At 36.2% G+C, this 12,166-nt stretch overlaps 1 protein-coding gene across 2 annotated transcripts in view; it reads right to left on the bottom strand.

Annotated features, from left to right (window-relative positions):
- tcerg1l (transcription elongation regulator 1 like) overlaps positions 1 to 1,762 on the bottom strand; it is a 195,548-nt gene extending 193,786 nt beyond the window's left edge. For both annotated transcript variants that reach the window (XR_015504493.1, XM_087276894.1), the window contains exons 1-3: positions 1,453 to 1,762; positions 1,267 to 1,327; positions 275 to 603 (exon numbers count right to left, since the gene is read on the bottom strand). Coding sequence is in view for 1 of the 2 variants with exons in the window: in XM_087276894.1 (XP_087133020.1) it covers positions 275 to 538 (264 nt within the window). In the remaining variant the exon portion in view is untranslated. The remainder of the gene's footprint in view (positions 1 to 274; positions 604 to 1,266; positions 1,328 to 1,452) is intronic.
- Positions 1,763 to 12,166: the final 10,404 nt, after the last annotated feature.

Raw genomic sequence — 12,166 nt, 5'->3', positions numbered from 1 at the left:
ATTACAATTTTCAAGGGTGTTTTGAAACAACTATGTTCAGTTCACTTAGATTTGATTTAAGCAACTAATTTGTACATTTGTACAAGTAATCGTTTCTACAATGGATTGAGCATAAAACAATTAAGTTGTGTTAAGATTTGTGAGGTTTCAGCTCATTTTAAATAAGTAGTTTGTGCAAGCAGTCAAACAAGTGTAAATAAACCGGCTATTACTTATCAAATGCAGTAAACATCTAATTTCAGTCGAGAACAAGTGTCACACGTGAAGTCTTTACCTGAACACTGGGCAGACTGAACTGACTGATGGTCGCGGGCTCGGCGGCGGCGGCGCGCATCACAGGCACGAACGGATCGCAGGACATCTGCCATCCCGAGACCGCCTGGATCACCGGTGGAGGGCGAGAGGAGATGAGCACCGGAGGAGCAGAACCCACCCTGCACAGCCCGGTGGTGGTCGGGACCATCCAGAGCCACGGAGGAGCTTCGGCGCTCACGTGCCACAGCTGAGGCTGAGCTTTAACGCGCTGGACCGGGATCATTCCTGCTGCATCCTATATACAGCCAAAGATGAAGATGACTGAGGAAGATGTCCGTGCTGTGGACACTGAAAAAGATGGACCCATTTATTAGCACTTTTTTAGGAAACTTAATAATATTTTATTATGAAGTCCGTTTTGTGCGCAAATGTCATGATTATGAATTCACTGTATATAAATTACACTCAAACGTCTTCATAAGAGTCTGTACAGATAATAATGCTTTAAATGTGCTGAATCTCATTATGGCCAGCTGATATAAGAATCAAATTTGAATTGAAGATAATAAACAGGCTCCCCTCCCAAATTCTGCAGCATCCGCATGGACTTAAACAGGTGGACACAAGACATTATCAAGATTTACTATGCAGCTAAAATGAAAAAGTTATGATTCGTTCACTAAAATAAAGCATAACAAGGCTGTTTTGTAATACTGCACTGTCTAAAACTCCACGAAAGTTAATGCATATTTTAGCAAAGCAACTATACGTTGTTTTAACTGCACAACCCGACTTCCAACATCACCACATTGCTTGTTTTATTCGCGTATTTTCTTAATAAACGATCCTAAATGTCTCCAAACAATTCAGTAATAAAAAAGCGCACTGAAAAAAAAATGCAGAACACAATATTTAACAGGTGGACTCAAGACACCCTTAGGAGATTTTCTGTAGAGCTTAAACATAAAGTTATTCTGGCGTAATTCAGACAGACTAAACATGCGAACTCACCTATGAGGTGTTAAATAAATCCCCTCAGTTCACCATAATTTGAAAACCAGTTGGCGTTTCGCTGGAAATAAATATGTCACACAAAGTATATACGGATAAATTCGGAATGAAACCGTAGCCGCAGACATAGACTAAAGAATATCCTGTAAAAAAGGAGCCCAAAGTGTCCAAAAGCGCGGTAAATACCGGGATCTCCGAGTGTGTGCGTTCACGCGCCGCGGATCGAGCTCTCCATGTGCACGATCACACCGGCGGGCTGCTCCGTGGGAATCTCGTGGAAATCTGTTCACTGTCAAGCCGATGATTCTCCAGCCTCCCGCAGTGGTGCCTCACAAAGCATCTCAGAATCATCCCTCATCTCATCATAATCCTCACGTGCACGCGTAGAGAACTTGCTCGTATGTTATGTAAAGAATCCTCGATGCTGAATAGATACGACTGTGTTTCTGCTCAGAGGAAAGTCCTGGCAGTCCAGAGCGGTGCTTTTGCTTTCTGCGCGGATCTGATGGCGCCGTGCGCAGCTCAACACAGTGCGTCAGTACGCGCAAAGACGCACAACTCGCTCTCAGATGATCTGGGAGGATTAGTTCATTGTGACAGCTGATTTAATCTGTTAGCCTCATCAATATTAACCTATTAAAACCTATATAGCAGTTTATAATAGTATGCTTTGGTGCCTATAAGCTTAAAGGTACAACAAAAATGAAAAATGTTTTACTCATCATTAACTCATTGTTTATAAGATGCTGAACAGCATAGGAAATATTTAGAAACTCGTTGAAACTTGTAACCATTGATTTCCATGGTGTTTATTGACTTCCATAGTATTTATAATATTTAAAAAAATTTAATATATCTACATGGACACTGAAGGCAATCAGAAAAAAAATCCTTAAACTATAAATACACTCAAAAAAATTAAGACTTTTGCTGCTTGTTCAAACTACTTATTTAAAATGAGTTGTCAGGACATGCAAAGATGCACAACACTGTCACGGTTTATGGATCTGTGTGTTCCTCCTGTATGTTTGTTATGCCTTGTGTGTTGTCATGTGTGAGGGTGTGTGTTTGTTTACCTTTTGTGTTGACAACATGCTATAGGATTAGCTGATGTCATCAGCTGACTTAATCAACTTCCAGCTGGTCCTTATTTGGCTGGCTATATATTTCCTCATGTGGTGTGTTCTGGTTATCAGTCCGTTGTTTGTCTTTGTTTCCGTCTGTTGTTTTCCAGAATCCTTCGTTGTCCATTGATGTCTTCATTGTGACCTGTGGCTCTCTTGTTTTGAACTTTCTTGTCTCCAGTTCACTCCAGTGGTATCCTTTGTTTAATTTTTCCTTGTATTAAACACTTGCAATTGGATCCTTTTCTTCTAATGTTGTGACAAACTCGCACTCTGATGATCTGGAAGGATTATTACATTGTGATCGCTGATTTAATCTGTTAACCCCATCAATATTAACCTATATGGAGTTTAAAATTGTATGTTTTTGGTGCATTTTTAAAGCTTAAAGGGATCGGTCACCCAAAAAAAAGCATGTAAAAAAATTTAATGAAAGAAGATATTTAGAAAAGTGTTGGAAACTTCTAAACATTAACTTCTAAAGTATTTATTTTTTAATCTACTTTGGAAGTCGATGGTTACCGGTTTTCAGTATTCTTCAAAATATATTTTGTGTCCAACAGAATAAAGAAACTCATAAAGGTTTTGGTGGTGTCACGGTGGCGCAGTGGGTAGCATGATCACCTCACAGGATGAAGGTTGCTGGGTTTCCTCTGGGTACTCCAGTTTTTCCCACAGTCCATAGACATGTGGTATAGTTGAATCGAGTAAGCTAAATTGCCTGTTGAAATGTACTTATGTATCAGAGGTCACGACAGTGGAATGAACCGCCAATTACTCTGGCAAATGTTTTATGCAGCAAGTGCCCTTCAAGACACAACCCAGGAAAAATAATCACACCCTTTTATTCACACACACTCATACATTATGGCCATTTTTTTGTTGACCCAATTTGCCCATGGAACATGTCTTTGGACTGCGGGGGAAACCAGAGCACCTGGAGGAAACCCATACGAACACTGAGCAAACTTCGCACAGAAATGCAACTACCCAGCCAGGACTTGAACCAGCAACCTTCTTGCTAACCACTGAGCCACTTTAATTAGTTATAAAAGCTTAGATTTGTCAGTTTCAATTGGTTAGTGCTTTATTGTTTGTTTGTTTTTGTTTAGGGTTTTTGTTGAATTTAAGATGAGAGAAAACTTACATTCATAACAACAACACAATTCTTGCGTTTTTCGAGATAGATTAATTGTGTTATGTTCAATCCACTTAAATTTGTAAAAAAAAGAAAAAAAAGATCCATTTAACTTAATTGATTTGTGTTGGGACAGCATGAAGGAATTATTTTTTACAGTGTACACTTGTATTACATTTTCATCTTAGACCTACAGTATTCTTTAGTTGTACTAACACAGGTAAAAGATGAGTTTTCACTTGCCAAAGATTGTGATCTGCTCTAAAGTGACTGAAATCCTACTACAGCCGGTTGTCCGGATAAAGGCCACAGGAGACGCTTTCAGCCAAAGCAAGAAAAGCTATTGTTCCAGATCTGTGATTTCTAGAATATTACATCTCTACAATGTCACAACCTCAGTGGACAATCAGCTGAAATCCCACAGTGACCAAGGCCAAAAAAAAAAAAAAAAGGTTTGGACTTCGCTTTGCTGAGGAGCCTGTTGTGTGGACTGAGAGCTGGTATACAGTAGAGCTGCACAATTAATCGAAAAAAGACCTCTTAGACGATCTTAATCCAGCATTTCTATGATTCTGCCAATCATATTTTCAAGTTCAGGAGAGAAGAAAAGGCAGCTGCTCGAGTCTTTTCATTGTTTCTCACACGTTGCTCAACGACATGGACACCTCCAAATGATGTTAAAAGAGTCACATACTGTAATTATAAGGTATAATTCACCTAAAAATGTCATTTTTGTCTTCATATAATGATGTAATCACGGCCGGGAAGTCACACGTGACGTGAGCTGCTGACTTTGCAGGCGCGCGCCCTGCTTAATGATAGACGTGCGCATCTACTTTAGTGAACAGAACCTGCTTATGCTGTGAGTAACAGTGAATAAAGTTGTAAATAATATTCAGTTTGTGGCAGTAAGTGATCGTTTGAGAGCCACGCGCGAAGTATAAACAGCACTTAGCAGTGAAATTGAAACCAAAAGCGTGTACATCATTTAAATAAGCATATCTCATTTTAGAGTTATGACTGCGACAAGCATTTGATCTGTTTTTCTTTCATAGCGAACCCACAGTTGTGCTTGAAAATAAATGTTTACAATGTCAGTATAGCTACTCTAGCCTATATAATGTTGATTTTACCAGTGAATTAAATGGTCTAATAATGTTCTCAATGACAGATTGCAAGCATAGGCCTATATCGCAAACATAATTCAACATCAGAATTATTATAAGTAGAATTATTTATAGAAACCATTAGAACTACACATAATATTAATATTGTTGTTTTACCGTATGTTTGAGGAAAAAAACAATAATCTCATATTAGGCTTTATTTTACATTTATAGAATCGTGAGAGAATCGTGATCTTTATTTTAAGCAAAAAAAAAAAAAAAATTGCGATTCTCATTTTAGCGAGAATCGTGCAGCTCTAGTATACAGTTTACTTTAGTGAAAAAGGCAAAAATCCAGATGCAAACTTCTGAAATCGTAAAACTCTCCTATTTATTTTAGACTGCTGTCTCCTGAAAAAAATGAATCATTACTGCAGAAAAACCAGATGAAATATTTTGGGGAGCCTTGGAATATTTCCTTGGTCAATGGGGGGCCTTGGAGCCAAAGCGCTTTTCTTTTCTTTCTTTTTCTCCCATATCAGTAAATCTTTTATGGTCACTGAAGTATAAGTCATTGTTTTTTTATAAGACCACCAGGGGGATGCTTGAACAGCCCTATAGAGGGAAATTGAGGTTATTCAAAGTGATTTTTTTTTCCTTCTCCATCTTCAACTAGTAAGTGGACTCCTGAATGTCACAAAAAATGTTGTATGTGAACAAAAATGAAACTATAACTGGCTTTGACATTCCAGCCTGGGTTTGGAGATTGAAGGATCTTGAAAGTGTGAAATGATGTAGTGGCTAAAAGGTTGCAGGTTTGTTTCCCCTGGGTACAATTAATGAACTGTTAGCAGTGCATATTTGATCTACCTAAGCCAGCACATTTAATATATATATATATATATATATATATATATATATATATATATATATATATATATGTATGTATATGTATATATATATATATATATATATATATATATATATATATATATATATATATATATATATATATATATATATATATATATATATATATATTATTGAAACAATATCTTATGTATCAAAATTTCAGCCCTACAACATCCACTTGAAATTTTACTCTGATATCTGATTTAGTCTATGGTCCACAGATGATACGTCAGGACTTGCTAACCTCTTAACCTTCATAAATTGCAGACAGCTCCATTTTGTTGTTATTCATAATTCTCTGCATGCTAAAAAATAACACTCATACATAATTAGAACAAGTTGTGTATCATTGTTAAGCTATTTAAGACTGAAACTTCAATATTTCATTCATTCATTCATTTATTTTTTTCAGCATAGTCCCTTTATTCATGGGGGGTTACCACAGCGGAATGAACCGCCAACTTATCCAGCATATGTTTTATGCAGCGGATGCCCTTCCAGCTGCAACCCAGTACTGGGAAACATCTATAAACACTCATTTACACACATATACTATGGCCAATTTAGTTTATTCAATTGACCTATAGTGTCTTTAAACTGTGGGGAAAACCAGCACCAACATGGGGAGAACATGCAAACTCCACACAGAAACGCCAACCGACCCAGCCGAGAGTTGAACCCATGACCTTCTTGCTGTGAGGCAACAGTGCTAACCACCGAGCCACTGTGCTGCCACTTAAACACGTGACAATTGTTTTTGGATCCATTTTCCAAAATATGTTAGGAGTGCGAATAACAGGGTTCTTCTTGATATCTTAAATTAATTAAATTACAATAAAATTGTCATTTAGAGAATTGTATTTTTATATGTGTATTTATTAAGTAATTATTATTAATTTTAAAAAATATAAAGTTAATCAGAAATGTGCACATTTATTTTTTAGACAATTCACCAATGTTTTGACCACATAGATGTTAAAAAAAAAAAAAAAAAAAAAAAAAAAAAATATATATATATATATATATATATATATATATATATATATATATATATATATATATATATATATATATATATATACACATATTTAAATAACCTTGATTTAGTTAACAAATTTAGTACAAATTATAAAAAATGTAATGATTCACAAACACCTTATACGAACTGCACTGTAAGAATAATATGAGAAAAAGCCGTCACAACAAAAGCTTTTATGTTACTTCAACCATTTATAAGTTACATAAAATTTAACTTATAATTTATAATGAATACATTGATTCATTCAATCATTTTCTTTTTGGCTCAGTCCCTTTATTAATCCGGGGTCGCCACAGCGGAATGAACCGCCAACTTATCCAGCACATGTTTTACACAGCGGATGCCCTTACAGCTGCAACCCATCACTGAGAAACACCCAGACACTCTCATTCACACTCATACACTAAGGTCAATTTTAGCTTACCCAATTCACCTGTATATCGCATGTCTTTGGACATGTGGGGGAAACCGGAGCACCCGGTGGAAACCCAGGCGAACGCGGGGAGAACATGCAAACTCCACACAGAAACGGCAACTAACCCTGCTGAAACTCGAACCAGCGACCTTCTTGTTGTGAGACAACAGCACTACCTGCGCCACCGCGTCACCCATGATAAATACAATAAAATATAATTAATATCTTATAATAGGCAAGGCAAGTTCATTTTTAGCACATTTCATAAACAATGATAATTCAAAGTGCTTTACATAAACATGAATAAAAGAGAGAAGTATTAGAAAATGAATAGTAGTTGCTGAAGGGGGATTCACCCTGCTTTGACTGAACTCTTGGAATTTCTAATTTACTTGATCTTATTGATCTGAGTGATCTGTTAGGTTATTCAGTATAAGCATGTCTGTAATGTATTGATGTCCTAGGCCATTTACTGATTTATAGACAAATAATAATACTTTAAAGTCTTTTCTGAATGTAACATGGGAGCCAGTGTAAGCACCTGAGGACAGGTGTGATGTGCTCTGATTTCCTGGTTTCTTGTTTTCTAATGAACACATTCTAAGATTTACTTAACAGTTTGACTGATATAAATTGAGATTACTAGAAAAGATAATTTGATTGAGCTGAATATTTTTTTAAAAAGTAATTGCAAATATCCTTCAATTTATCAATGCAATATCAGTATCATTTACCAAATGTCCAGTTCTACATAGGGTTATTTGTAAATAATTAATATTATAAGGTGATACCACTCAGTCCAAATCAATTTCAAACTAGAGTACGATCTTCAGTTTTTTCAAGAGATTCTTAACAATCTGATTTTAAATTGAGAGAACCCCTAGGCCACAGCTTCTAAATATTCAGATTTCCAGAGCTGTTTGGTCTCCAACCGCAGGCCAGTTCTGTTTCACATCCTTTTAAAAATGGATCTGCTCTTGTAATTAGGGACTGTTGCCCCTTTTTCATTCGTCCTCCTAGATTGGCTGAATCCCCGCGGCGGTCCCTGCCACAGAATATGGCTTTGCCAGTGCTGTGGCGATAGAGATTATTTGACTGGGGCTGTTCTGTTGTGATATTCCAGTTTTGGGGTCTGCCTTAGGAGTTGTTTGGATCATCCGCTGCTGTTTCTCTGAAGGGAAAATCTGGATGCAGAAATGAAATTCTCCGACCATTTCTGATTGGTTAAAACCTTACCCTCAATCACACAGTGTGTCTAATGCCTGAGGCCGGTCTTAGATTGTGCGAGCATGAGGAAAACATGTCTGAATGTTTTTTAGAATATTGAGGAGAGAAGTTGCCATCACCTTGGCTTACTGAAACAAAAATATTAATTAGATTTACTACCTTTTTAATGGCAAGTGGTTGCAAACTATTTATATGGGCTGAATTTAAACAAACAAACGATAAATTTCACTAGTTTGATTAAAATCAGCCCATATACATTATTTGCAACCACTTACCTTAAAAATAGTAAATACAATTAATATTTTTATTATTTATATTATTTATTATTATATTTAATCTCTGGTGTCCCCAGAATGTGTTTTAGCTCTAAATATATTATATGGATGATTTATTTTAACTTACCAAATTTGTTGCAAATTAGTATAAGCAAAAATCCTACTTGTAAAAAACTTTGGGATGTAAAAATAAGAAATAACCTGACTGTTTTGAGGATAGCATACGTGGGGCAACGGAAATCCCAACATTTTTATATTTACTTGAATGTGTTTTCATGCCTTAATAAAATGATAGCACAGAACAGAATCATATTTAAGAGCAAGGGGGTTTGGCGATATGGGCTGTGAATAGGGAGAATTGGCTCTTTAATGTTTCCTGCCAACCTTCATAGAAAGATTAAATGCAGGAAAATACAGGAAAATACCTTTAGGGGGTGATAGCGGGATAGAATCATAAAATACTGTAGAATCCTGGGAAATATGGGAGGGATGACAGGTATTTTAAAAATATACTTTTTGAGTGTGTGTCCCTTTAAATCCAAATGAGATGCTGCTTTCTAGAAGAGGGCGGAGCCTTTGCAATATTTTGACACTCCAGAAACCCTATAGATCCTTTATTATAACATCACATTTTTTTCTTGATTAAATGTGAGCAAAAACACACTTTTTGAGTGTGTGTCTCTTTAAATGCAAATGAGCTGCTGCTTTCTAGAAATGGGCGGAGCCTTTACAATATTTTGACACTCCAGAAACCCTATTGATAATTTATTAACATATTAAATTTATCTCTATTGAGTGTGAGCAAAAACACACTTTTTGAGTGTTTGTCCCTTTAAATTCAAATGAGCTGCTGCTTTTTCAGAATGGGACAGAGCCTTTACATTATTCCAACTCTCCAGAAACTCTATTGATAATTTTTTATAACATGTCAAATCTTTCGCAGTTTGAGTGTGAGCAAAAATAAATTTTTTGAGTGCGTTTCCCTTTAAATGCTAATGAGCTGCTACTTACCAGATGAGGGTAGAGCCTTTACAATATTTTGACATTCCATAAACCCAATAGATGCTTTATTGTAACATTCCATTTTTTTCTAGGTTGAGTGTGAGCAAAAACAAGCTTTTTGAGTGTGTCCCTTTAAATGCAAATGAGCTGCTGCTTTCCAGAATAGGACAGAGCCTTGACAGTATTACGACTCTCAAGAAACCCTATTGAACATTTAATATAACTTACCAAATTTTTCTCGATTTGAATGTGAGCAAAATACACTGTTTAAGTGTCCGTCCCTTTAAACGCAAATGAGTCGCTGTTTTTCAGAGGAGGGGTGGAGCCTTTATACTATTTTAACACTCCAGAAACCCTATAGATAGTTTATTATAACATGTCAAATGTGTCTCTATTGAGTGTGAGCAAAAACACACTTTTTGAGTGTGTGTCTCTTTAAATGCAAATGAGCTGCTGCTTTCCAAAGGAGAGGTAGAGCCTTTACATTATTCCAACTCTCCAGAAACCCTATTGATCATTTATTATAACATTTGAAATTTGTCTCGATTGAGTGTGAGCAGATACAAGCTTTTTTTAGTGTGTGTCCCTTTAAATACAAATGATCTGCTGCTTTCCAGAAGAGGGCGGAGCCTTTACGCTATTTCAACACTCCAGAAGCCAGATAATTTTTCATAACTTTCCAAACTGTTCTCAGTTTAAGTGTGAGCAAATATACACTTTTTTGAGTGTGTGTCCCTTTAAATGCAAATGAGCTGCTGTTCTCCAGAGGAGGGGTGGAGCCTTTGCATGATTTCAACTCTCCAGAAGCCCTATAGATAATTTACTTTAACATTTCAAATTTGTCTCGATTGAGTGTGAGCAAATACAAGCTTTTTTAGTGTATTTCCTTTTAAATGCAAATGAGCTACAGCTTTCCAGAAGAGGGCAGAGCCTTTACAATATTTCAACACTCCAGAAACCAGATCATTTTTCATAACTTTCCAAACTGTTCTCAGTTTGAATGTGAGCAAATATACTCGTTTTGAATGTGTGTCCCTTTAAAAAAACAAATGAGCTGTTGTTTCCAGAAGAAGGGCAGAGCCTTTACGCTATTTCAACTCTCCAGAAAATCTATAGGCAATTTATTATACATTTCCAAATTTTATCTAGATTGAGTGTGAGCAAATACACACTTTTTTAGTGTAAGTCTCTTTAAATGCAAATGAGCTTTTTTTTTTTGCTATTTCGGCACTCCAGAAACCCTGTAGATAATTTATTATGACACGCTTTTTGAGTGTGTATCACCTTAAATGCAAATGAGCTGCTGCTTTTCAGAAGAGGAGCGGGGCCTTCACATGCTATTTCGACACCTCAGAAACAAAAACATAAGAATGTCACGCAGCCAAAATGTCAGACTGGACCAGTATGGGGATTAAAGTCAACAACAACAAACACAACAAACAAGAGTGAACATCAAATTCAGACAATGACGAAGAACAGGCTACAACTTCTAGACTGAACCAGGATGTTAGGTTAGTACATATATTTGTATAGCTAATGTAAAGCTAATTAAACTCACTGACTAGCATGATAGCGAACTGCACTTTACGAATGTGCTGACATAGGCATATAAACATAATCAGTACAATTGTATTATATTTTGTATTATATTTTGCATACAAATTGACGTCAAAGTTCCTCCACTCTATTAAACTTATACTCATCGACTAGCATGTTAGCTAACTGCACTTTACCAATGAGCTGACCTAGACAAATAAACTTGGCATAATTAGTACAACTGTCTGTTATTGTCTTAACAGAAAATGTGTTATAAAATTACAGTTCGTAATTAATGTCTTTATAAATTATGAAAAAAAAATGATAAAAAAGCTGGGGTCATAACCTTTTTTAGCTACATTTATTAATCATAGAGTTTATTATATGCTAATCTTAAGAAGCACATTCAGAAAGGACATATTCGCAAAATATGAAGTGACTTGTTTAGTAGTTTTTCATGCTTACAGAAAAAGTCTTAACAAAACAAAGCTCTCCTTTTAACCTTTTCTGGGTTGGTAAATGCACCAGGGGCTTTACAGTAGAAGTGAAACTCTGGAAAATATATGTTATGTCCTCTTTAAGCAACAGCAGTGAGTGATAACAAAATTAATGCTGTTTGGCAGAATGGCGTTCATTACTATTTTAACGGTATCGAGAGACTCAATGCGGAGTAAATTGTGTCTTACCCAGAGGAAGTGGCCTGGCGAGGGCCTATGCAACCGTTGAAGCATATTGCCTTGACATTGAAAGGCTTTGGGCGATTTGTTTCAGAGCAAACATGAATGTGAAATGCACCTCACAGCTGGACGCGTGGTAATGCTAAGACAGAACACATGGTGAGGTTAATTACAGGGTCAAGCTGGTGTATTTATTGACTGGGCCGGGCACAGTTACATACTCTTGTATGATTTAAGATTTATGTTTTATATGCACAGTAGAACCTAATCACACGTGTGTTTAGCGCATATATTAACAAAATGAGGACTTGCTGCTGAGTGCACAGTGAGTGGTTTATACATTAGGGTCAATAACAATTGGAAGTGGTGGAAATGTTGTTTTCAAGTCAGATTTTTTTCTTCACTTTTCCAGGTATGTTCTTAAATTTTCTAAATTGTAAGTATAATAT

The sequence above is a fragment of the Danio rerio genome, chromosome 12 (genome assembly GCF_052040795.2).
Source record: "Danio rerio strain M-AB ecotype USA chromosome 12, GRCz13ab, whole genome shotgun sequence".
Taxonomy (NCBI): domain Eukaryota; kingdom Metazoa; phylum Chordata; class Actinopteri; order Cypriniformes; family Danionidae; genus Danio; species Danio rerio.
This window is presented reverse-complemented; position numbering and strand designations above follow the sequence as displayed.